The sequence below is a fragment of the Micropterus salmoides genome, unplaced genomic scaffold (genome assembly GCF_014851395.1).
Source record: "Micropterus salmoides isolate LMB-PRFRI ecotype aquatic unplaced genomic scaffold, ASM1485139v1 Ms_hic_scaffold_11, whole genome shotgun sequence".
Classification (NCBI taxonomy): domain Eukaryota; kingdom Metazoa; phylum Chordata; class Actinopteri; order Centrarchiformes; family Centrarchidae; genus Micropterus; species Micropterus salmoides.
Genome location: NW_024040152.1, coordinates 1,503,345 through 1,528,546, shown reverse-complemented (window position 1 = coordinate 1,528,546; position 25,202 = coordinate 1,503,345). Strand labels below are relative to the sequence as shown.

Below are 25,202 nucleotides of genomic sequence, written 5' to 3'. Positions count from 1 at the left end.
AAGCGGGAGCAAATTCGACAGGCTGAATGCATGGTCAGCCCATGGGACATATATGGGACAATATTATCAATTTGATTAATTTTGTAATTATGTACTATTTGTATTTACTTCACAAATGATAAAAACAGTTTACATATAAATTCTTTTTTATGCATTTCGTCCAAACATCAGTCACTGTCCCACAGAATGCAGTGGTAAATCCTGCTGGTTTGGTTTTGAACTGCAGTCCACGCAAGTTTCTGAACACAGTCATCGTGGTGTGTGGACTACAGTTTTGAAGCCTTGAGTTTGGCAGTTTAGCGGTCGTCATCTTGATGATTTTTTTTTCTGGAATCCAGGCACCGGACGTGACAATATTTAGACGAGAGGGTGGAGCTAGCGACTTGTCAATCACCTCCTAGCCCCACCCTGAAGCCTCCCCTGCTTTCTGGTCTATGTTCCTTTAAATTGGGCCATAATTTACTAAATGAACATCATGCTGTGTTGAAGAAGACTTGAAACTAACGACTGAGACCATAAACTCATCAGGAAAGTGTTTACTGAGGGAATAAATCAGCTGAGAAGTAGAAACATTTTCTCATAGACTTCTATACAATCGCACTTCTTTCTGTAGCCAGTGGAGTTGCCCCCTTCTGGCTGCTAGAGAGATCGCAGGTTTAAGGCTCTTCCCCACTGGCTCCACTCATGAGAGCATGAAGTTGCTGCTTGTGGAGAACAGAAGCTTGTACACTAATATGCAGGGAGCACTATATGGAGCTAGAATTGTGTCTTTATTACATGCGAGAAAATAAATGATCTGAGTAGTTGTTATTGGTTAGAATGAACACATGCTTAATGTAGACGGAGGAGGTTGGTTTTGTGTTCATTAACCCATAAACTGAAGCAGACAGAAAAAAATGTTAACTTCCACGAGAACTGGACAAGAGATTGTTTTGTCAATGGCTGTTTGACTGATCATATTATGTTCAGTCTGTAAAATGTTAGAAAGTACTGAAAGATGTCATGAGAGGTGAAGTCTTTAAGTTGTCCAAAACTGAAAGATAAGGAGAGTTTGCAGCGAAATAAAATAGTTTAATCTGTTTTATTTTGCTGCAAACTCTCCTTATCCTGGAAGTTAGACATTTAGGTTTCCTTCTGTGTACTCCCTTTGTGAAACCTCTTCCGCTCTCCCTGCAGGTTTACGGCGCAGCCATCCAGTTCTACGAGTCGTTCTCCAGGGAGCTGCTGTCGGAGCGGCAGAGCGTGCTGCTCGGGCTGCTCAGCGTGGTCGACCGGCGGCCGATCACCAGCCGCAGCCTGCAGGTGAAGAAGAGCATCTGCGTCCTCTCCCACTGGCCCTTCTTCACCGTCTTCCAGAAGTTCCTCACCTTCGTCTACAGATACTCCATCTCCGGGCCCCACGTCCTGCCGCTTGAAAAGTCAGTGCACGGTTCAGCTTCCAATTCATGTTTCAGATTTAGATTGAATCAGATCTGCTGCTGGCATAATATCAATATTATATGATAAAGGGAAGACCCCAATATGAACTCGTTCTAATGAGACATTTTGACTGAATCTGCATGAATTTTTCATCAGTGTTTAGTGAAAGCAGTATCTTCATTTGAGTCTCCAGATTGGGTCAAATGATATGTAGAGATAAATAATACATTCTGTGATAAAAGTGTGAACACTAGTCAGATAATTATCAGAATCAGAAATACTTTATTGATCCCAGAGAGGAAATTCGTCTTGTTTGAATTGCTCACTTTCAGCTCCTGACTGATAACAATTACGGATCCCCATTTGCATTGGCTGTTGTGACTGGGATCAATTCAACTGTATGTTCATTATAAAACACTGACGGTCAGAGTGCTGGACAGAGTTTTTTGTATGAATAAAATCTAACTGAAAATAAACTGCAGTTTAACACGGCTCAGTGTTTCCCACAGAATGACAGTGCAGTTGTAGTGGTGGGGGTGTATATTTGTATTTTTTGTTTGAAAGAATACATTATTTTTTTTATCTCACCATTTTAATTCTACTTAATTCTCCACCTTACACCTTACTACAGTAATCTCCTCACCTTATTATTATTATTATTATTATTATTATTATACCTTATTAAATCCACAAAGTGCATTTAGAAAACCGTGTACACCATGAAGACGCCGTCTGGAGGTTGGACCAGATCTGACGGATGCAGCCGCCTTGTAATTCTCTGTGCAGGAAAAACCCTGCATGCTCTTTTGAATTGTGGAAAGAAGTGTGATTGATATTTGTATTGATATTTAATGATGTGTGTGCTTTTTTTCCCCTCTCTCTCTGCAGACACATCTCAAGCTTCATGCACAACGTCCCGTTTCCATCCCCCCAGCGGCCCCGCATCCTCGTTCAGGTAGGGACCGCAACTCAAACCTGCAGTATGTGATGTCTGGTGCTCGTTGGGACCATGCATTTCCACATAGAGGAAGTCTGAAAGTGTTTTTAACATGAACGGCCTGACAAAAAGAGAACCGTCCATAAACGCAAGAAAAAACAAAACCCGAGTCTTTACAAGTTAGGAGAAAACAGCTTCATCAGCCATATTTGGGAGTTGGTGTGCGATTTTAAGACGCATCACCCACCCCTAATGAATACTGTTACGCAGAGTAAGTGTTTGGTCATTAGTATGATGAGCTGATGTTTGTCTTCAAAACCAACAATGTGTTTGTCAACACCTCCTGACTTCCTGTCTGTGGCTCTCAGCTCCAAGCCCACTGGTTCCTACTGAAGACCTAAATCTTTAAAAATAACACCTCCTAAATATACAGTTTTCAGAAATTGACTTTATGGGTTGAAGAAAGGGGCAATAAGATTTTGTGTTTTCATATTGAGAAATGTGGTTGTATATTTAAGGTGATCTTAAACCTGTGGGGGTGAAAAACTAACTCATGAATGAGGAATTCAAATAAAACTTCACAAAACTCTCTGTAACTGCCATAGCATGCGTTTTCTAAAACTACAAATCTATTCTACACATGAAATTTGGGTGTCGTCTGTATGATTATTCATGTTGATCTTATTGTCTCGTGTAATTTCGGGCCTCATGAAAACAAATCAAAGAGGACCCGGGATTGAGCCATGTGGAACTCCACACTTCATGTTGGTCTGCTCGGATGCATACTATAGTTATCAAGTCGGACTGAATAACTCCACTTATGGACTGTCTGAGAGCCAAACCAGTTCTCCAGTATGTCTGGTAGTATTGTGATATTAACCATATCAAAGGCAGCCCTACAATCCAATAAGACTGAAATCCTGACCCGAGTCAGTTTCTTAGCAAATGTCATTCAGAACCACAAGGTTAAAAAGTTCTCTAGTTTCTGGTAAACTACTTTCTAAATTAATTTACTTACAAAGGAAAGTTTTGAAAGGTCTGTAGTTGCTAATAACATATGTTTGTTGGAGACCCCTCTTTAAGAAACTTGATGGCTGCAGTTTTCAAGGCGTTAGGAAAATGTCTTGATGACAGACTTTTTGACTATTTGCTGCTCAACACAGGAAAGAAGAAAATAAATATATTTGAAGTAAAACAACACATGTTTATAAAAACAGGATCAGAGGAAGCCGGCACAGAGATTGTATTATTTCTGACTTTAATCCTTCACATTCCTCCTTCAACAGGATGTAGGTGGTGATCTGGCCGCAGCCTGAACAGGGTAATTGCGCCCAATCAGAAACCCATTTATTGATAGTTTCCAGTTCGCGGACACATTTCTTGACATCATTCTTTCAATGAGAAATAATTCACTGATGATCTTATCGTGGTTCAGATGTGATTTCACTCAGCTGCATGCACGTGGATAATCATCAACATGGGCGACAATTGAGTTGGTAGTTTTGTGTTTGTGTGTCGAGGTTGGGATTTACTTGGCTATAATTTTCCCTCTAAATGTTGTTGTAATAAAATTTCCTGCTTGAGCCAAACAATCCTATAGAAGACCAATTTTTGGTTATAAGAACATTTTACTCACCAGCTGAGTCCATCAGTGAAACAGCACAAGGAGGAGGGGGCAGTTTACTCAGGTTTCAGTTGTTTTGGAGGTGAAAACACAGGTGGTCATGTGACCCAACCTACCTGTTAAACCTTAGACGTTCAGTAGATCTTCCTGCTTCAGCTAAACAGATAACGGACATTTGAGGGGGCTTTTATATCTGCCATCAAAATGCATGTCGCATCAGGATATGATTTTAACCTGATTTAAATTTACACCTGAGGTTCTGTGTCTCAATTCAGATAGTTGGTACACTACCATGTAGTACACTATGTACCTACTTGCGTTGTGGGTTGGGTGCCAGAAATGGAAACTTAAGTTCTGCCTGGCAACTTTCTTTATAGTTTGTACTCCTTTCTGTTGTTTTTAGTATTTTATATTGAGTTTAACTGATCAGCGCGTGAGCTCACGTTCAAAATTGTATACGTTCGGTTCACCAAAAACATGAGCACGGTCATAAACAACACTGTATGGACACGCTGCCTGGATCAGTGCGTTTTGGTGCATTTACAGCTGTATTTTCACGAGGTCAAGCAACATTAGACGCCAGATTAATTAATGCCAGGTGTTTCTCTTCAGTTTAGATAAACTGTAGATTTGTTTAAAACCTGTCCGACAGCTCGCAGAGCTCTCTCTCACCCTGTGGGATATATTTGATTAATATTCAGCTTCCAGGGATGAAGTTGGTGAGTGAAATCTTCTCAAAACTGAAGGAGCGATGAAACTGTTGTAAATTAAATAGCTAATTACTCAAAATCAAATCACAAACAAATATCCCATCCTCGCGTCTGTGTTTATTCTGTATAACATTGAATTGCCTGTATCTTCCAGCTCTCTCCGTACGACAACCTGCTGCTCTGCCAGCCGGTCTCCTCTCCACTCCCACTCAGGTCAGTTTACTGTTGCAGCGCTGCAGTGGGAATCACGATAAGTCGTTGGGAACAGAAGCTAGAATTCATCTATAATAGGAAGTTACTTACAGGGACTTTTGGCGGTAAAATAAAGTCCTCAGAGCTTAATTTAGACCCTTGTCCCTTCGGTGGTGCTATTTCCTGTATAAAGTTCCTCTTGTCAACAATGGTCTTATTAAGTCTTGCATGTGCACACACCAACCTTAATAATGTCACAGACAGTTTTGAAAGTTACCCTGAACGCACAGCTAGCCGATGTCCTGTTATTTAACTATTATTTGTGCGTGTGACAGCGGTGCAAGCTTCCTGAAGCTGCTGCAGAACCTCGGCCCAGAAAACGCCTGCACGCTGCTGCTCGCCGTCCTCACTGAACACAAGCTGCTTCTGCACTCGCTCCGCCCTGACGTCCTCACCTCCGTCAGCGAGGCCCTCGTCTCCGTAAGACTTAAGCACACACAGACAGAAACATGCTGAGTGTATTTAATGAGGTCTAAAATAATGTGTGTCTCTCCAGATGAGCTTCCCTCTACGCTGGCTCTGTCCCTACATCCCTCTGTGTCCGCTGCAGATGGCTGATGTGCTTCTGGCGCCGATGCCCTTCATCGTGGGCGTCCACTCCAGCTACTTTGACCTATATGACCCCCCCACTGATGTGGTGTGTGTTGATCTGGACACCAATACCATATTCCAGTAAGTCCATCACGCTTTGTGCTTGATAGTTGAGCTGATGTTGCTTTTTAATTGTACGTAACCACATATGTATACAGATGTAGAGCAGGGGTAGCCAACACAAAAATAACTAGTTTAACATTGCATATAACATTTTTAAAAATCAGTTTATTATGTATGAGTAATTTATAACTTTGACCCTTCTTTGACTCCGTAAAATATGCATAAGTGGGTTCTTGTGATGTGCAGAGTTATATCTGCAGATTGGTGGGTCTTTATCATAAAAATGTATATTTGGATAAATAGCGGGAGGGTTGTGGATTAGATGAATCTTCTCCTCAGTACAAAGACGCAGCAGCATAACTTTATTGATTATCTCCCAACACTCCGACAAGACTGGTCAGGACCATGGACTGTATAAAAGAAGTGGACGTAATTGTGACATCACCCGTTGGTTTGTGGACTACCGTTCTGAAGCCTCAAGTTTGGCCAATAGGGCGCCACAATGTTGAGTTTTTGCAACCAGCGACACCGGACGTGACCATGGCTGCGTCCGAAAGGTCTTTTTTGCTTAGGAAGATTCCTAACTGAGTGAAGTGACCCGGAAGTATTTCAGTGGCAGCCATGATAAGAGCTGGTTGAATTCTCCAATAGCTAAGGAAAGGTGACTCAATGCTTCCTTTCATATCTCCTTTAGCATAGGGTACACCGGACCATCCTTTACGAAAGGAAAGGAAGAGAATGCCGTCCCACAATTCCTTGCGGCAGCAACATTTAAAGCGGCTCACTTTCTCATACTCAAACGATAAAATCCATTGACCACATTTAGCAAAATCCTTGCAACACAGACGCACATTATGATAGCTGAATAAGACTCACAATTTCCTTCTTTCTTTTTGCTGTGCTGTAATCTGAAGCTGTTTCAACACCATTTTATGATTTGGATTGTTGAAATAAGCTATGAAGTGTTTTCTACAATAATAAAAAAGAGAAATCACGCACCATGACCGATAAAAGATGTTAAAAATGACCATTTTCTCTTATGCTATGCTAATATGCATAGCCTATGACTTGAACTGTCAACAATAACTGAGACCCATGCGAGCTGTGTTACTAGTCTTGTAACGTGATCAAAGTGATAATGTTGCGGCATGTAGGTTCACGTTACGCATTTCCAGCTTTCAGCAATTGCATTAATTGATTTTACTTCAGTCACAGATGCTGACACCCTCGCCTTAATAAAAGCAATGATCAAGCTGGATGACCTCTACAGTAAATGTAATGTATTACTTCAGTGTTGCCCACACGCTGATTTCTTTGTGGTGGCCTGCCACATTATTAAACGCTGAGTGCGTTTTCTTACTTAAATGGGCAGCGCTCAGCACCCCCCCCCCCCATTACGCTGTCATACTGTACGTGTTTACAAACAATAATTGGGATAAATGTTGATAAATGTGGGTGGGCAGGAGGGTGAGCAAGTATTCTCAATGTGTCAACCCTTTCCAGTATTTGGTGACTGTTACCTTACAGGCCTTTTTGCTATCTTGATTATGAAGTACTTATAAATTCCACCATGTAATTACGTCGCCTAGAAAAGAGCAGTCGGATTCTTTCCTAAGTCCTTATGTATTCTCCTTCACATCTTTCTGAAGAGTCGCCCCCTGCTGGCTGTTCGATAGAATGCAGATTTCAGGGACCGCATTCATCAGTTTGCTGACAGGAAGCTTCCCGCTTGGTCAAAATGAACTGACACAGCAGCCTCTCATAAAAGGATTGTAAAAGGAAATTGTTAAACACAGATTGAATTCTATTTACGCATGATTCATGACGATAAGGATACAGAAAAATAGAAACGCATGGCAAAAAATATTGTCAATATTTTAGAGACTCCCCAAAATTTCACAGATCATGTTTCCAGGAGAGCTCCCGTCTTAAGAGGAGCAGAGCTCCCCCTTAGTTTACACCCTGTCTACAATCTCAACCATCAAATCCAGCAACAGGAAATCACATGACTCTTTTACTCAGATTTGTGTTTCTGCTGCTGAAATGTTTCACGATGTTGGTGAATTATTAAAAAAACAAAACGCCACATAAAACACGTTGGAAAGTGCTGAGATTGTAACGGGATCTCCCTTCCTTCTCGTGTGTCAGGCTGGAGGACAAGAAGCCTTTGTCGTGGCGATCGTTACCCAGGAAGCCCGGCAAGACCCTGTTCAACACCCTCACCAACCTCAACAAGACCCTGGAGAAGAGTGAGTAACAGCTCACATCACATTGACTGATAAGACAGCTTTTCAAAATAAAGTAACGAGAGTGGTTCAGAGACAGCAGACGTGCTGTAACAGGCTGTTTAACAAGCTCTTCCTACTTAGTTCCTTTTTTGTTTGCGGTGTCCGTGCATTTTAAAACATTGAATATATCACACATCAATATAGATAGTTGAATACTTTATTGGCTCACCTCCTCTAAGCGGAGAATTTTATTTATTTTTTTAATTGTAAGCTCTGCAGTATTTTCCCTTTTTTCTCTCCTCGTTGCTGCAGTTTGCAGTCCCGGTCAGGAGGAGGCGACGCTGGAGTTCCTGTTGACCGACTACGATCAGATCTACAGGAGTCAGAAGCAGCTGGAGCTGGAGATCCAGGAGGCGTTCCTTCGCTTCATGAGCTGCCTGCTGCGAGGATACCGAACCTTCCTGCTGCCCATCACCCAGGCGCCGTCGGACACCACCACCGACTGCAGCTCCCTGTTCAACTTGCAGGGTGAGGAGCTGATGGTCAAGATATAGGGACTATAAAATCTTTATTGTTTAACACTCTTCATATGGTATAATGATGATGTGAGATCTTGTGTTATTTTGCAGCAATTGTCTATTGAAACGATTCAGAGAAACCTGTAAAGACTTTCAAGGGTTTGGTGTCGGATTCAACCGGATGGCCCAGCCCTGATTTATAATTTTGATAATTATTACATTTTGCCAGTTATTAAGTAAAAATGCAAAATATTTGTTGGTCGTAGCTTAAACAAATCTTTTTGGCTGGTGATCTGACTGATAACAAAGTTAGTCTAAATTCTCACTAATAGAAGCAGTGTTATTAAACCCAATTATGGTTGGAAGAAACTAGGGTTGGGCGACGTCTACAAAATTTCCATCAGACGATGTCTGCAATGAGACACCGGGATGGATGTTGTCATCAGGTGCGCGGGGGGCAGCAGTCGTCTTATGTGCATTTGTTCTCGCACAGACTTCACTAGGTAAAAGAAAATTGTTAGACTTACATTACAAGTCTTGGTAGGTTGTCAAGGACAGCTGGGACAAGGAATATGATGCGGTAGATATCTACCTGCCAAAAGACCTCAAACAGGAGTGGAGCTAAAAATTTAAAGTTTGGGTTTTGAAAGGGTTGTTTGCAGAGGATGTGAAGAGTCTTTGTTTTGAATGTCTACAGGAAATTGCATGGAAAAACAAAAAATACAGTGGGCCAGATGTTGGGCAGACAAACGGACAAACTGTGGCACCAACAGTCCTGGAGGAAATTGGTTTCAGAATGAGCTTTTTTGGCAAGTCTGTTCTAGGCAGTCAGGGAATTTGCTTTGGTGCATAACAGTAAACATAAATCTCATATAAAAGAAAAATGAATCCTTTGTGCCATATGGCAGTTATTTACATGTGCATCATATTTGTATGTACAAACATTTACCGTTTGTACTGTGAAAGGGTGATGAGGCCAGCTGCAGATGAAAAGAAGCTGTTTGTGTGGCCTGCCCGAGGGGAGAGTCTTAAACAGTGGCGTGAGGAGTCGGCCACAATCTTGCCTTACAGTGCTGGAGGCGTACAGGTCCTGAAGGGAATATAGATTGCAGCCAATCACCTTCTCTGCAGCGTGAATGATACGCTGCAGCCTGCCCTTGTCCCTGGCAGTGGCAGCAGCTAACCAGATGGTGATGGAGGAGGTGAGGATGGACTCAATGATGGCGGTGTAGACGTGCACCATCATTGTCTTTGGCAGGCTGAACTTCTTCAGCTGTCGCAGGAAGTACATCCTCTGCTGGGCCTTCTTGGTGAGGGAGGTGATGTTTAACAGTCAGGGATTTAAAAGCACTAAATTGTAAAGTGGATATAGAAGAATAAATAAAATGGATTATTAGACTCACTGCAGGTAAGGCAGAAAACTTTGCTGGCTCTGCTGACAAATCTTTCTTTACAGTACGAGGAACAGGACAGTCACAGTCATGTTGTTCTATCATAAAAAATGTCATCACATCTCAAACCTAAACGTCTGTGTCTGGCTCTGATTGATTTTATCCTCTCCTCCTCCGTCCTGCAGGTTTCCTGAAGTCTCGGGATCGAACGCAGCAGAAGTTCTACACTCAGCTGACGAGGACTCAGATGTTCACTCAGTTCATCGAGGAGTGCTCCTTCGTCAGCGACCGACACGCCTGCCTTGAGTTCTTTGACGAGTGCGTCCAAAAGGTCAAAGCCACGATTTGTCAGAGAAACATGTCACTGATTTATCATTTACAGCTTCCTGCTGTATCTGTACAGTAGGGCTGAACGATTAATCGTTTTCAAAGCGAAACTGGGATTTGAAAAAGCGTGATTAGCTAATCGTGAAGACGCCGATTTAAAATGTGGGTTAATTATACATCTGACCCGTTTTAAACAGTCACGCAGTTACAAATTCAATCTGTTGTCGTCCTTGTGTGACAGACTTGCCAACCAATCACAAGTGCCATGCTTGTCCTGTTACGGTCCTACTCACCAATCAGAGCGGGCACAGGGCGTGTACATTTTATACAACAAACCAAACTGAGGAAAACTTTGGATAATGGCGTCAGCCGAACAGACACAGGCAGTGGCTGTGCCGCGGTTTTCTCTCACATGGAGCATTTCAGAATAACAGCTTTTTGCTGACTTATTCAGATTTCGTTAATTTGTTCAGCTGTCCTTCTATCATGATTAGGTAGGCAACATAGTTTAATTGTTTCTTTTTTGTCAGTTTGGTTGATATACGATAAGGAGTCTGCCCAGGGTGTTTTTTGAAAATTGACCTGATTCTCTGTGCCGTTCTGTGTGGGACTTCCTGCCCAGTTCATCTGCTCTGTGCTGCTTGACGTGGCTTCTGTCAAAAATGGACTGGCAGTAAATATTGAACTTTAGCTGAACTTTTTTTTTTTCTTCAATTGCAAATTGAATCGTAATCACAATATCTGGCAGAAAAGATGCATTTAGATTTTTTCCCCCAAATCGTTCAGCCCTACTGTACAGCGAACATCTGTTTTACTGTGAAGCAGTAACATCACAAACATGCTGGCATCTGTATCTCTCATATCAGCCGTCACAGGACCAAGGGAGGCACACAGGTGGTATCCTTACCAGATGCCCAAACACCTTAACTGGCTCCTTTCAATGCAAAGGAGCGGCAGCTCTACTCAGAGTTCCTCGTGGATGACTTGGCTTCTCTTCCTATCTCTAAGGGAGAGGCCAATGAAAACACATGAAAACAAGACAAAAATATGATAAAGATGACAAAAACGTGACAAATATGACAAATATGATAACATGATGAAAAGATGACAAAAACGTGACAAATATGACAAAAATATGATAACATGATGAAAAGATGACAAAAACGTGACAAATATGACAAAAATATGATGAAAAGATGACAAAAACGTGACAAATATGACAAAAATATGATGAAAAGATGACAAAAACGTGACAAATATGACAAAAATATGATAACATGATGAAACGTGACGAAACAAACGTGACGAAAACTTTCCAGCGGTTTCCTGCTGAAAAACAGTGACTTGTTTTTATTTTTGTAAAACTACAGTTCTCAAGGTCCAGACTTTGGGTTCTGTAGAAATGAACAAATGTCTTTGTCCATTCAGTCAGGCCCAAGCCAAGAAGAGAAGAATCTGAATGATTTTTAACATAATCAAAAAATGTATAATCATTAAATGTTCATTGTTGGAGTGTTGTTTGTCACCAGGTGGACGTGGAGAAGCCGGAGGAGGTGAGGCTGATCGATCTGGATGAGACTCACAGCGGAGAACACACAGTTTTCATCATGCCTCCTGAAGAACCTCAGGAACCTGACGGGTCGGAGTGTCCCGCCCTCTACAGGTACAAAGTCACTGAGTCTGAAGTAGAAATGTGTTGAACTGCATCACATGTGATTTAAGATGTTTTTCCATGTTTCATGTTTCCAGTTATGAAACCTTCCCCATACTGAAGCCAGAGCTCTTTGACCGGCCCCAGGACCAGCTCCGGGTCCCGGCTAAAGGCAGCGCCCCCAGTAGCCCCGCTCCCAGACGCACAAAACAGGTACATAACGTTTAAAAGCATTCATAGCAGAGGTTATCTCTGCTGATATGATTAGATTAGTTTAATCCACAACTAATAACGAAGTCTGTGAAATAAGTCTGTAAGCAGGTCTGTATGTTTTGGTGTTGGATCATATTAAATGCTGGGACTTTAACCGGCAGATGCTTTTTTACTTTTCTGTTCTTAAAGCATTTAACATAAACATACCTGTCAACCCTCCCATCCTGTCCCGGTATCCTCCCGATTAAATATTTTTCTGTAAATCTCCCGTATTTTTAACCTTTCTAAAAATTAAAAATTACCTTTCTAAAAATTTTCAATTTAAAATAACCATTTGAAATGTTTGCTACGCTCCCCTCCGGTGGCAGTATGTAGAACATCAGCTGTAACAGTGTCGGAAAGTCAACGGCTCCCTCCGATGAAACGCAAGTATTTCACTCGCCCTACAGGTAGATAAGTGCAAACCGGAAAAATGACTCACAACGTGCGAGTAAAGACTACAACCTGCAGTAATTCTTCTGGATGAATGATTATTGACAAGTTAATACTTAACATTAATAAATTAGAGACAATTGCAGACTGTTTTACTTGCACAAGGATTTAATGACTAAAAACAACCCACATAATTTTTAGGTATATACTAGTGGTAAACTATATATTAAATTTAAATGAATATTGTACCTATAAGAAATACATTAACATTATACTAACAGTATACTATGGAATCAACATTGTACTCAAATCTGAACTGGAAAAGATCAGATTCCCATGTGAGTTGGGCTTAGTCACATACGAGCAAAAACTGTGGCCTTCAGTCTGAACAAGGAGGGAGTCAGCTGGACCAGACCACATGAAATACAGTTTCCTCATATTTGAGCTATCTGATGTATGGATCAGTACTTGGAACCAACATTTGAATCAGGAGAGAGGGAGTCAGGTCTGTGCATCCCGATGCTCTGGTTTTACGTTCTGACCCAGTTTTCCCTGAATGAAGACCGGAGGAGGAACCTTGGCAATAGTCTAAACTGTGTACCATTTTATTTTTATTAATCATGATCAATATTTCACTGCTCATCCAATATTCAGAAGAAACGGACTGTGTGAATGAGAGCGGGTTTGAAAACGTCAACTACAGTTATTTTCAGATGACCAGGTTATTTGAGCCACTTATTCCAAAGTGGGAACTTAGTTTTACCTTTTTCATCTTTTGTTTTATAGGTAACAACGAATCCTCATCTCATTCTGCTTAATTTAAACACATTACATCTGATTATGTCGGCACATGTTGGGTCTTTACCCACATCTTTATGTGTGATGTGATGTGTAACGTATTTTACCTTCCCAGGAAATCAAGTTGGCCCAGAAGCGAGCTCAGAAGTACTCTTCGGTGCCGGACATGTGGTCCAAGTGCCTGCTGGGTCACTGTTACGGCCTCTGGTTCATCTACCTGCCCACTTTTGTTCGGGCGGAGATTGCTAAGGTGCGCGCGTTGCACACGGCCTACGACGTGCTCAAACACATGGAGAACCGCAAGGTGGTGCTGCCGGACGAGGTGAGTGTTGTTGTTTTGGTCTGGACAACTTCAGAGTTGCCTTTATTGCCTTTTAGGACCAGATTGATCTGAAAGACTGTTTCTGAGTGTTTGTCTTCTGCGTCGCCCGGTAACAAAGGGTGATCATGCTTTATATGCTTTAAAATGGGAATAAACTTCCCATTTTCATTAGATCATCCCCAACCACTGAGACTTAAAATGTATTTTTATTCTTTGGCATTCGAGTCAGTTTGGGGACATTCATCATTAACTGTCCTGGTTGCTTCATATTTCTATTTATTGCCGCATGCTTCATCACTATTTTATTATCTTATGTTCCCTTTTTCATCCCTTTTTTCTTCTTATCTTTTTTTCTTCTTGTTTTAATTGCATAACTTTGTACAGCAAATGTTCAACAGTGGTTATTTTTAAATGTGCTTTATAAATAAATTGACTTGACTATAACTTAATGATATAACTAACTTTCAAATTAGTTCAGTTTTAAAGTTAACAAGTGAGTTCAGCTCAGTTTTACTGGTCCTAGGACATCGGGCCTTGCTTACGTCGAACCCTGAACCGGTAACCTGAACTTTTCCTTGTGTTTTTACTGTATTTAGCAAACAGATATGTTTCAGATTTATGCCATTCAAAAAAGGAGACAGTGACGCTGCTGCAGTGTTGCGATTCTTTAGAATTTAACTTTTTTATCTTTTAAACTTTTTGCAGCACCGCTTCTCTGTCTGATTCCAGCGCCCGGACATGTTGGTTTGTGTTGTCCCGCTCCATACAGATGCAGTAGTAAAATGGCGGTTGCTGTTGTTGTGTTTGTTGTAGTCAACCTTGTTGTTGTGTGAAGACTTTGGATTCAGTTCCAGGAACCCTGTCCCTAAAGCAGGACCAGAGATGTTGTATACACATTACTCCTGAAAAGCTAAAGTGTGTGACAATTCTTTTTATGTGTGTCTTTCAGGTGTGTTACAGGATCTTGATGCAGCTGTGCGGTCAGTATGGTCAGCCGGTCCTCGCCGTTCGAGTCCTGCTGGAGATGAAGAAGGCTGGAATCACACCCAACACCATCACCTACGGATACTACAACAAGGTCCAACACACAACCACATATGTCCAGGATAGGGTTGGGTATTGTTTCAACTTTTTCCATTCCGATTCTACTTATTGAGTCTCGGTTCTGGTCCCTTCACCACAGATCTAGTCAGCGCTCGGTGACCTTCATCCTCTTCCTCCTCGCTCATCTTCCCCTTCATGGCTAAAGTGAAAGGAGTCTCTGTCCTAGAGGGGCGTCTCTGGGGACTCGTCTCTAAGAGAAATATCTATTGAATCATTTGTAGCCATCACTGCTTTCCCTTCAGTATAAAAGGTGTTTTGTACCTGAGACATTGCTACTGTTAGCGTTAGCTGGATCTGGGGCGTCACTGTAGCTGGGAGAGCGCGACACGTTGAACACGGTGAAGCGTTCCTTCAGATTCACGCCGTGTTGAAGTAAAAGCTTCGTCATGTTGGAGCTGCTTCCTGCCTCGCACCAAACCTCCTTACTGCAGCTGGTGCATTTTGTTGTGTTCTCTGTTTTAGTGAAGCTAAGCCAAACTTTGGAGCGTTTGCTGCGGTCCGCCATGGTCCAGGACTGGAAACAGAAGAACTCTCTTCTTCATGCTTTGTTCACATAACAAATGAGGTGACGTTAGGTCGACGTAGCAGCTCCTGGCAGATAAGAGACACTTTGATGGAGTGTAAAATGCTCACTGCAGTTCAGTCAGGAGCTGAAATATGCAGGAAGTTTGGAACAGAGGAGCAGAATCCAAACGCACGGGTCTTAATGTATCCAATCCATGGTTCCTGGAAAGGTTCTTGATACCCAACCCTAGCCCTGGACACACATTCAGTTATCATAAACGCATGAGGTTTTACATTTCAGAATAAAACAAACACTGAAGTCAGGAGTGCCAGAGATAAAAACAGATGGATGGATGTTTGTATTAATACAGAGCGTTGCGATTGAATCAGATGTCCTCTGCCCTCAGGCGGTGCTGGAGAGTAAGTGGCCCTCCACCAGTCAGGGTGGACGTCTCCGCTGGGCCAAGCTGAGGAATGTCCTGCTGGCTGTGGCCCACTTCAGACAGCCAATCAAACAACGGCAGAAGAGCGGCTCGGTGGGGTCACGGGGAGGTTAGAAAATATTTGATAAATATCCATTGAGGGAATGAGCATCACTTTTAGTGAATTTCAGCAGTTGTGACTTGTTTTAAATGACGCTGCGTAGTATGAAGGAAATATTTTGCAGTGGTAACAAAGTAAATGTACTCAAGTTCTGCATTAAGAACAAATTCAATTCATTTATTATGTGACTTTATTCTTCTATTTCACCACAGCTCTGAGATAAATGCTGTACATTTTACTTCACTACATTAAGGCTGCAATTTACGATTTATTGTTTATTATGAATTAATCTGCCGATTATTTTCACGATTATTTGTTTAAGTCGGTAAAATGTCAGTTTTTAAAAAATGGTCATCACAATTTCCCAGAGCACAAAGTGACGTCTTCAAATTCTTTTGTCCGACCAACAGTCCAAAACTTAATAAATGAAAGAAAAGCAGCAAGTCCTCACATTTAAAAAGATTAAACCAGCAACGTTTCACAGTTTTGCTTAATTAATCGTTGCAGCTCTTCACTAAATTTGTCTGGCAGCTTTAATTACTTTACTGTTTTTTTTTAACATCCACATTAATGCAGCAGGAATATTAATCCATAAACATCAGATATACTAGTGAAACACTGGCAGGAACATTTTACTGCAATATGACTACTTCTACTTTAATACCTAAAGTAAAATTTACTCATAAAACATACATGAATACAGGACTTTTACTTGTAATGGAGTATTTTCCTAGTATAGTACCACCACGGAGCATTTGTTGATTAACTTGATTATAAAGAAAAATGTCAGTGGAGGAAAAAAAAAACAATTTTCAAGAGTTATACTGTAAAAAAGAAAGTTGTATAATAATTTCTTCTGCTTTCTTTTTTTTAAGAAGCGATGTTGTACCCTGACCAGAGGCCCCGTCCCCACTCCACTCTGTTTCGTCAGTCCAGTTGGAGCGCTCTGTCTGAAAGCTCCAGTCACGAGTCTCTGACGGGTTCACTGGTGAAGAGCAACAGTCTGAGCAGCATGAAGACGCCCGCTGACAGTAAGACCATCCACGGGTCCATGTCTCATTTAGGTGCAGCACACAAAAACATTACATGCATGCACAAAGGACCCACGTTTCTGCACGAGTCACTTCACCTTTCTTAACAACCGGGTATTTCAAAAGGTATCTACAGATCATAACAGGGAGTTCACCACAGAGTATTATACGGTCAGCGCTTAATACTAAACCCACACTTCAACCACCAGTGAATGAGTCCTTATCTCAGTCCAACTCTCCACAAGAGTCCATCTCTCAATGAAAACCTCCTCTCCAGGATCCAGGCAAACAAAAATACTAAATTTCAATACAAAAATTGGCCAAAGAAAGTAAAACAGTGACAGCTCTTGTGTCTAATAGACAAGCTTAGAGATTCTCCGACAGCACCGGAGTTACCTCCCGTTGTCCGGTTGGTGCTGCAGGTCAGATAACTCAGGTCTTCTTCATGTCGTAGTTTTGAGGTAAACACACAGACTGATAGTTTCAGTCCTGTCATCTTTTACTGCAGCTATCTCCAACACCTTCAAGTCATATTTTCTATTAATCCTGTGCCAAACGTTTGTCCTTAGATTCTGTCCTGGTATAATGTAACTACAGAAAAAACCACTTCTATTGCAAATATTTCATTCTCTCAAAGTATGAAAATAATCAGCTGAGTTTTACCTCCACATTGAGAACTCTTTAGTCTACATCTCAAATATGGAGAATTTGTTCTTCCAAAAGAACTTTCCACTGGACTTTATATTCTTGCTTTTCCATAAACAGCTTGTTCTTTATGAGTCGCAGTGTTAACTCCCCTATCTCCGTTCTGTCCCACAGAGGGGAAGCAATGCAAGACCGTCCTCCAAAATGCAGGCACCAACGGCTGCGGGGACGCCGTCTCCGGTAAACCTCCAATGGGACGCAGAGACACCTCCACCCCGCCTCCAGCGCCACCCGGCGGTGTCCTGGTTCAGCGGAGTCAGGTCTGCCTCTCCACCTTCTACAAAGAGTGCGCGGAGTCGGCCGACTCCGAGCCGGACTGCAGCTGCCAGCCGGCAGAGAGAGACAGCAGGTCAGTCAGGACAGAGAAGGAGCTCAAAACTGGACTGATCGGTTTAAAGACATCTTCTAGCAACTCGCTTCTTGGATAATAGTCTTGTAATAATAGTTTATTAACATATCTTAAAGGTTCAGTGTGTAAGATTTAGTGGCATCTAGTGTCGAGGGTTGTGAATTGCAACCACCAGTCCAGTCTACCACTGCCCCGTAACCTTTCAAAGAGAGTAGGACAGCTACGGTGGCTGACGCAGCACAAATGGTGTCTCTTCTGAGACAGCAGAGAGACCAGTCAAGAAATTAGGTTTCTTTAGGTAGATTTATTAAGAAGTTATATTTACTTAATTATTCAGTAAAAACATATGTTATTGTGACTTGGCCACTGACAGATAACATGGAAAATGTAAACCAAGAGTGTGAAACGCTGTTACTGTTTCTGCACCACAGTCCATTATGAACGACACATTAGATAAAGTTTATACAAACATTGAAAAGTGAAACATGTTCATTCTCTCTGTGATTATGGACCCTGGGCAAAACTACCCGCCAACAATAATATCTGGCTCGCTGCCAGATTATGGTGCTTTGATAGCAGCAAAAAATAAATAAATAAATACTTTGGTCATGACAGCAACAGTTACTCACATAATCACTTCCTCTTGAAAATGACGATGCAACGTGGCGACGTCCATGGAAGGGGGTGCCTGCGGTGTATGTAGACAGAAATTTCTCATTCTAAGGTAACAAAAACATAACGGTTCATTATGTAAGGTCTTTACACATCACTGAAAACATAGTTATGGATCTTAAATTGCATTTCTGTTGACAGACCCTCAGAAATATTACACACTGAACCTGTAACTCACCTTATGCTTATTTTAGTAATATTTCTTACTTTGCATTACCTAATTTCTCCGTCTTTGGATTGGAGTTTTAGATGTTTTAATTTTTTTTCTCTTCTAATCTTTGGTATTGTGCTTTGGGTTTGCCTTTAAAGGGCAATAGCCTCATAAAACATAATTCCATTCAAGAAAGCGGCCTCTCCTGATAGAGGAAAGTGTGCAGAATAAAAGTCTTTGATTTGAAATGACAGGGAATTCCCACTTGAGTCATAGACTCATGTTAAAACAGGGTGTCTTCATTTCCAAGCAGGAAAAATGACATTGGGCCTCATTCACCAATATCATCCTAAATTCTTAAATTTCCTCTGATTCATGTTGTGTTCTTAAACTGCAGAATTGTTCGCAGCTGTGTTCTTAGAATAATTAATCCCATTGTCTTCGTAAATTGAAAGCGCATGCCCGTTGTTTCTATTTAGCACAGGTAAACACCCCGTTAACCTCAAAAGGAAGAATAACTTCTGTAGTTTGGAAATGGAGGTCCAGCTGCAAGAAGCGAGCGACAAATGAGCCGTTATGTTTAGCAGCGTCAGCAGTGGATATAAAGCAGCAAACAAAACCACTGCATGGAGTGAAATTACTCCTGAGAATGTTCCAAGCACTTACAGAAACCCCCGTCTCCGACACACTTTTTAATAAATGAAAATTTAACAAAAATAAATACAAGCGCTGAAACCTGTTTGAGTGATTTATTTCTTGAAATTTGTGGTAAGCTATAAATAATTACTTGTCAGCAGCGTACGCTCCACCGGGAGCAAAGAGGACTAAACTTGGAACAAAATAAATAACACGGTGAAAGCTTTAAAATTATTAGAACTAAAAGAATTGCTTTAAAAATTATAACTGAGAGAAATATTTTAATTTAAATTGGAACGGAAGAAAACGGAATAACATGTCAGCATTTTAATGTGTGTAGATTCTGTTCTTACCTGAGAACAAAACCCAAATAAGTCAGAGTCGTGAGAATAAATTTGTTCTTAAGAACGGTTGGTGAATGAGGCCCATTGTGACAGTTTAACATTATCTACACAGGCACTGTATCCTCTGACCCTGGCACTGTTATTTACCTGTAGGGCTCACCACAGTTCTGTAAACCTGACGTTGTTCCTCCTTTGACCTGCAGGCCTGTAGCAACGCGCGACTCGGCCAGCAAAAATAAGGTCGTAGACGAGAACTACAACAACGTCTCCTCCCCGAGCCGAGGAGGTCTGGCAGGGAAACTCCAGCAGCTCCTCACTCCGACCAGACACAGAGTGTCTGTTCGACGAGCCGCCAGCGTGGACGACCGGCGACCAGGAGGAGGAGGAGGGATAGGACGAAGGGTGTCGGAACAGAGGCAGTCCAGGAAATCCCAAGTGGCTGAATCACTGCTGAAAGCTAAGGACAGGCTGGTCAACGCTAACTCAGAGGTGCGACTGTTTAAAGCAGCTTTATTCTGAAGTGTTTACTCTCGATTAACCTCAACTATTTCAATCACAATTCAATCAGATTTCAATGAATGTTAAAGGGCCAATATTTAGGCTCCGGTCTTTAGTCAGCTGAATTGCAATAAGAAAAACATATCTGGTAGTTCAGCGAATAGGTCCTGGTGATAAAGGTCACAAAATAAAGCAGAGAACTTTTTACTGTTAGTTTTAGGGGTGGGGCAGTTTCACCATTACTGTACAGTTTGACAGTGAAGAAGAGGACAGGAAACATAGGACAGAAAGGACAGCAATGACTTGCAACAAAGGTCGGCAGCCGGAATCGAACTGGCAGTTGCAGACGTTAACTTAAATTCACATCCATATAGAACTTGGTAACATTAAGATAATTAGAAAAACCATTTGCACGCAAACAACCTGGACTTAATTGATTTTACCATAGTTTTAAAGTCGGTAGGGTTATATTTGTTGTGAAGTTTAAGATCAGTTTGTTTGTTTGTTCCATGCAGCAGGTGCAGAAATCCTAAAAGCTTTAGTTCCTAGTTCTCTTTGGACTTTAGCAACAATAAATTGCAAAGTGTCCTGACAATGGAGATTGCATTTTCCATATTTCAAGTTTAAAATACGAGATAAATAATTCGGAATTTTGCCAAGAAAGAATTTCAAGACGTCGGGCAAAACTCAGATGGTTTAGAAATTGTAATTAATAAATGTGGTGGAAATGGCGTTCAATTATAGTCGGCAGGTAAAAGGAAAACAAACCCCTCCAAATACTTACATACTGCAGTACTTTGATGTACTGTTGACGCAGTTTTTTAGCTCTCACAAGACTCTGCTCAACAGTTGGCTGTTGAATCCCTTCTCCATTCCATTGCTGAATAATTTGAACACCTCAGACTTGTTGTGCAGCTTCTCTAATAACTGAGAAACGTTCTCTTCAGCCCAAATATTCAGAAGGCGGCTCACTTCGTCCTGAGTCCAGGTTTGTCCCCATCTAGTCAACATTTTGGTAGCAAAGTCACCAAAACAGGAAGAGGAAAAGTTTTAACCAATGAAATTACACATACAAGTAGAGCATGACTAAAATAGATTTTGGGGGGCCGTGAAAAAGAGCCAATTTATGAGCCGATATCTTGATTTAGAAAATGATTTGGATAGTAGACCCCTTTCTTGTGTAGCATGTCTACTTATGATTTTTAATAAACGTATGAGAATTAATACAAAAGAGCCTTCGCTGCGCCGGGTCGAACTTCTTAGGGCGTTGCTGGGAGAGGGAGCACACTGAGCGCGTGCCAAAGTGCAAAGAGCGCAAGAGGACAAAGAGGGAAGAGGACAAGAGGGCTAGCAAGCGTGTGTCGCTGTTTTTGTTTGTTGGGGCGTGGTTCCCAGAGGGCAGTCCTTTGTTCCCCTGAGGGAGGGCTATGTTTCCGGTTTCCTGAGAGACCGTCTTTTTTAACTTGTCTATTCAAAAATCTATTTGCGCATATTGTAATCAAATATCTTCCCACAATCAAACCTCAATTGTCAAAACAGTTATACCGTTCTTAGTTTTAAGCATTTGATAAAAGGAAAACAATTGTCAGTAGTTAAACCTTAAGGTTAGCATTTCCTAGGAATCACATCAGATGAGAGGAACTTAACTAGCTTCCTGGATAATATTGGTTGTTACACATTCTTACTTAGAGAATATAAGCAAGATACACGAATGGCATCATCCTTGCTGAAAATTAAAACACTGCAAAATTAACTTACTTAGATTCTTTTCAACAACAATATCAACAACAACATGGTAACATAACTACTCAAATGGAGTGGAGAGACCTGTTAAGTAACTTATTAATTATTTAATTAAACAAGGTAATGCTTTTTGAGGAAACAGTACTCCTTGTTTACACAAAGGAATTCTGGGCTGTCCTCCTCTGGTGTCCTGGAGTTTCTCATGAATTCACATCTGGGCATGAAGAGGAGAATATCCTTTGATGTGAGGTAATTAAACAAAGAGGAAGGTCAATTGCCATGGTTACGTGGGGAGCATTATCTCGCTGCTGCCAAAGGTGCCGAACTGCCCTGAAACAGCACTTAGGGAAAGCAAACCTTTCACCTCCTCCTTTGGTCGCTTCAGCTGTCTGTTGAGGGTTGATATCTCAAAACCCTTCCTTTTCTTTCGCTCAGGGAGAGAGAGAAAGACTTTGGGATCTCCAAATTTATTTGATATAAAATTAACAAATCCACACTGGTTTGGACACTTGTCCAAACTACACTTAGAACAGGCCGATAGTGAAAGCTGTCCTGTCCTGTACTGGGCTATAAAACCTTTTCCTAAATGGATTGTGTTAATAAAATAATTACTGTCTCAACAACTGAACATATTTGCTGCTGGAAGGTGCAACTTTTTCAGCCATCTGTAAACAGAGAGAGTGAAAGAGAATAAGCATGTGTATTTTACCTTACACATAATCTGCCGTAATTTCAACGTAGCATATTCACATCTAAGGTTAGCAAGTCATGAATGTTTTCAGGAGAGGAGAAGTGATTGGGTCTGTTGTTGTTATAATTATTCAAGTCATGTAATTAACGTGACAAGGACCAACTCGCCACTAACACAGCCCTCTGCTGTTTCTACATGCTGCGCAGACTCCGGTTGGCTCTTTTGTGGTTTTTGTGGCGCTGCAGTGTTGTTTACAGAGGAGCTGCAGAGCTCCCTCTGTTGGGCAAATTATGCAACACTCATGACATGAGTGAAGGATCTGATTCTCTGTATTTTATTTTATTTTTTTTTATAGTTTAAAGGGTGGTGATGGCGCAATGGATAAGATGCCTGCCTTTGGTACCCGGGTTCATTCCCCCACTGTGACCCATCCACCATTGTGTCCCTGACCAAGACACTTAACCCCTAGTTTCTCCAGAGGCGTGCGACCTCTGACATGTATAGCAATTGTAAGTCGCTTTGGATAAAAGCGTCAGGTAAATGAATAAATGTAATGTAATAAGCCATATCTGCTGTTATCGGCCTATAATAGCGGTTGGACTATACACACAATAGTAGGGTTCCTGTTGGTTTGAATGGTGTTTACACCAGAATTGAACGGCTCCAGAGTTCACTTGACAGTGATCCGAAAGTCTCAATCCAACCCAACAACCGCACCAAGGGGGGTAAACGCCCCAGGGTTCAGTTCTACTAGATTGAACAAGGCTGGTGTGAACCCGCCCCAAGGCTTTATGAAGCACAGACATTTGATTTGAGAAATTTAACTGCACTATTAGGAAACATGTCACCGTCTTTCTGTTTGGGAATAATGAAATGATGAGTTATAATGAAAACACTGGAACTCAAAGATAATACTGCAGCTCTGGTAAGGTTGTTGCATACAAAATAAGTGGCATCTCTTTTTAATACAATTTCACAGGAATAAAAACAAAACGCAGACTGCCACAGCTCCTGCAGCTTCTGAGTCTTGTCAAGTTCCTTCTTCCTCTGGAGATTATTGGATCTGCAGTGCTAAACTGTCAGCAGCCCTCATAGCATAGTTCTGCCTTTTTTAGTCCAGTAACAGAATTTCTGAAGCTGTGAATCCAGAAGAGTTTTGATTCATCCGATAATATTTGTCAAACAGAATTATGTTTTCAGGTACTTTTGCTCTGTGGTGATGTATGCACAGTTGTTTGCTAAATAATCTGGTTCCGTGTTGTCTTTTCTCAGAGTTCGTTGTCTGTAGGAAGTGACCTCGACTTGACGGACATGCCCAGTCCAGCCTATCCTCTGCGTAGGTCCTGGGACGCCAATCAAGAAGGGACAGGGCTCGAGGTAAATGCTTGTCAGCTACAGTGCAGTACAGTACAGTTGTGTCCTTGACAGGTCTGTTGTTCTTGTTAACTCCTCCCTTCCCTCAGCGTTGACATCACCACTGACTGCTCTCTCCCCTCTCTGTGTGTCCAGGTGTTGATGTCCAGCTGCTCTCTGTGTCGCAGCTGTAACTCGCTGGTTTATGACGAAGAGATCATGGCTGGCTGGACGTCAGACGACTCCAACCTGAACTCGTCCTGCCCGTTCTGTTGCGCCTCCTTCGTCCCCTTCCTAAACGCAGAGATCTGCGACATCGGACCCCTCAGCAGGTATGGACTTTCATCAGGGAACCAGATCTGTCTTTACGTTATGCAACTCCTTGATGGTTTCCTGTGACACGTAAAGACGTACTGGTACAGACCCACCCACCCCCCAGGACTAACACTGGGCTGTGAGGTGATTTTGTGTTGTGGCCACACTCTGCAGGATCACGTAATGCAGACTGGCCCCAAAATTGTTCAGAAAATTCAATTCAATTTTATTTATATAGCGCCAATTCACAACAACAGTTATCTCACAGCGCTTTTCATAAAAGAGCAGGTCTAGACCGTACTCTGTGATGATATTTACAGGAGCCCAACAGTTCCCACCAAGAGCAAGCACTAGGCGACAGAGGCAAGGAAAAACTTCCTTTTAAGAGGCAGAAACCTCGAGCAAAACCATGGCTCAGGGTGGGCGGCCATCTGCCTCGACCGGTTGGGGTGAGAGAGAGAGAGAGAGGGAGAGGGAGGGGGGGGAGAGAGAGAGAGAGAGGGAGGTAAGGGGAGGGGGGGGAGAGGGAGGGGGGGGGGGGGGGGGGGGGGAGAGAGAGAGAGAGAGAGAGGGAGGTAAGGGGAGGGAGAGAGAGAGAGAGAGAGGGTAAGGGGAGGGAGAGAGAGAGAGAGGGAGGTAAGGGGAGGGAGAGAGAGAGGAGAGAGAGAGAGGGAGGTAAGGAGAGAGAGGGGAGGGAGGCAGCCTACATAATATACACACAGAGGTACAGACAGCGAAGGTAATGTTGCTATAAACTAAATGAAAAATGGTACAGATATTTATAATAGTGTTAATGGTAACCATCGTAATGTTAATGATTATAATAACAATAGGAGAGAGGGAGGTAAGGGGAGGGAGAGAGAGAGGGAGGTAAGGAGAGAGAGAGAGAGAGGGAGGGAGAGAGGTAAGGAGAGAGAGAGAGAGAGGTAAGGAGAGAGAGGGGAGGGAGGCAGCCTACATAATATACACACAGAGGTACAAACAGGGAAGGTAATGTTGCTATAAACTAAATGAAAAATGGTACAGATATTTATAATAGTGTTAATGGTAACCATCGTAATGTTAATGATTATAATAACAATAGTAA

At 41.9% G+C, this 25,202-nt stretch overlaps 1 protein-coding gene across 3 annotated transcripts in view; it reads left to right on the top strand.

The window, feature by feature from the left end:
* Window positions 1-25,202, top strand: part of LOC119896919 (DENN domain-containing protein 4B-like) — an 86,098-nt gene that overhangs the window by 45,577 nt on the left and 15,319 nt on the right. For 2 of the 3 annotated variants that reach the window (XM_038710351.1, XM_038710349.1), the window contains exons 6-23: window positions 1,177-1,418; window positions 2,308-2,374; window positions 4,845-4,903; window positions 5,218-5,362; window positions 5,439-5,614; window positions 7,745-7,845; window positions 8,137-8,352; window positions 9,919-10,064; window positions 11,590-11,723; window positions 11,810-11,924; window positions 13,270-13,476; window positions 14,426-14,554; window positions 15,492-15,636; window positions 16,503-16,658; window positions 17,478-17,712; window positions 19,719-20,004; window positions 23,720-23,824; window positions 23,957-24,132. In XM_038710351.1, the coding sequence (XP_038566279.1) occupies window positions 1,177-1,418; window positions 2,308-2,374; window positions 4,845-4,903; window positions 5,218-5,362; window positions 5,439-5,614; window positions 7,745-7,845; window positions 8,137-8,352; window positions 9,919-10,064; window positions 11,590-11,723; window positions 11,810-11,924; window positions 13,270-13,476; window positions 14,426-14,554; window positions 15,492-15,636; window positions 16,503-16,658; window positions 17,478-17,712; window positions 19,719-20,004; window positions 23,720-23,824; window positions 23,957-24,132 (2,840 nt within the window). The remainder of the gene's footprint in view (window positions 1-1,176; window positions 1,419-2,307; window positions 2,375-4,844; window positions 4,904-5,217; window positions 5,363-5,438; window positions 5,615-7,744; window positions 7,846-8,136; window positions 8,353-9,918; window positions 10,065-11,589; window positions 11,724-11,809; window positions 11,925-13,269; window positions 13,477-14,425; window positions 14,555-15,491; window positions 15,637-16,502; window positions 16,659-17,477; window positions 17,713-19,718; window positions 20,005-23,719; window positions 23,825-23,956; window positions 24,133-25,202) is intronic. The other variant, XM_038710350.1, reaches the window with a different exon arrangement.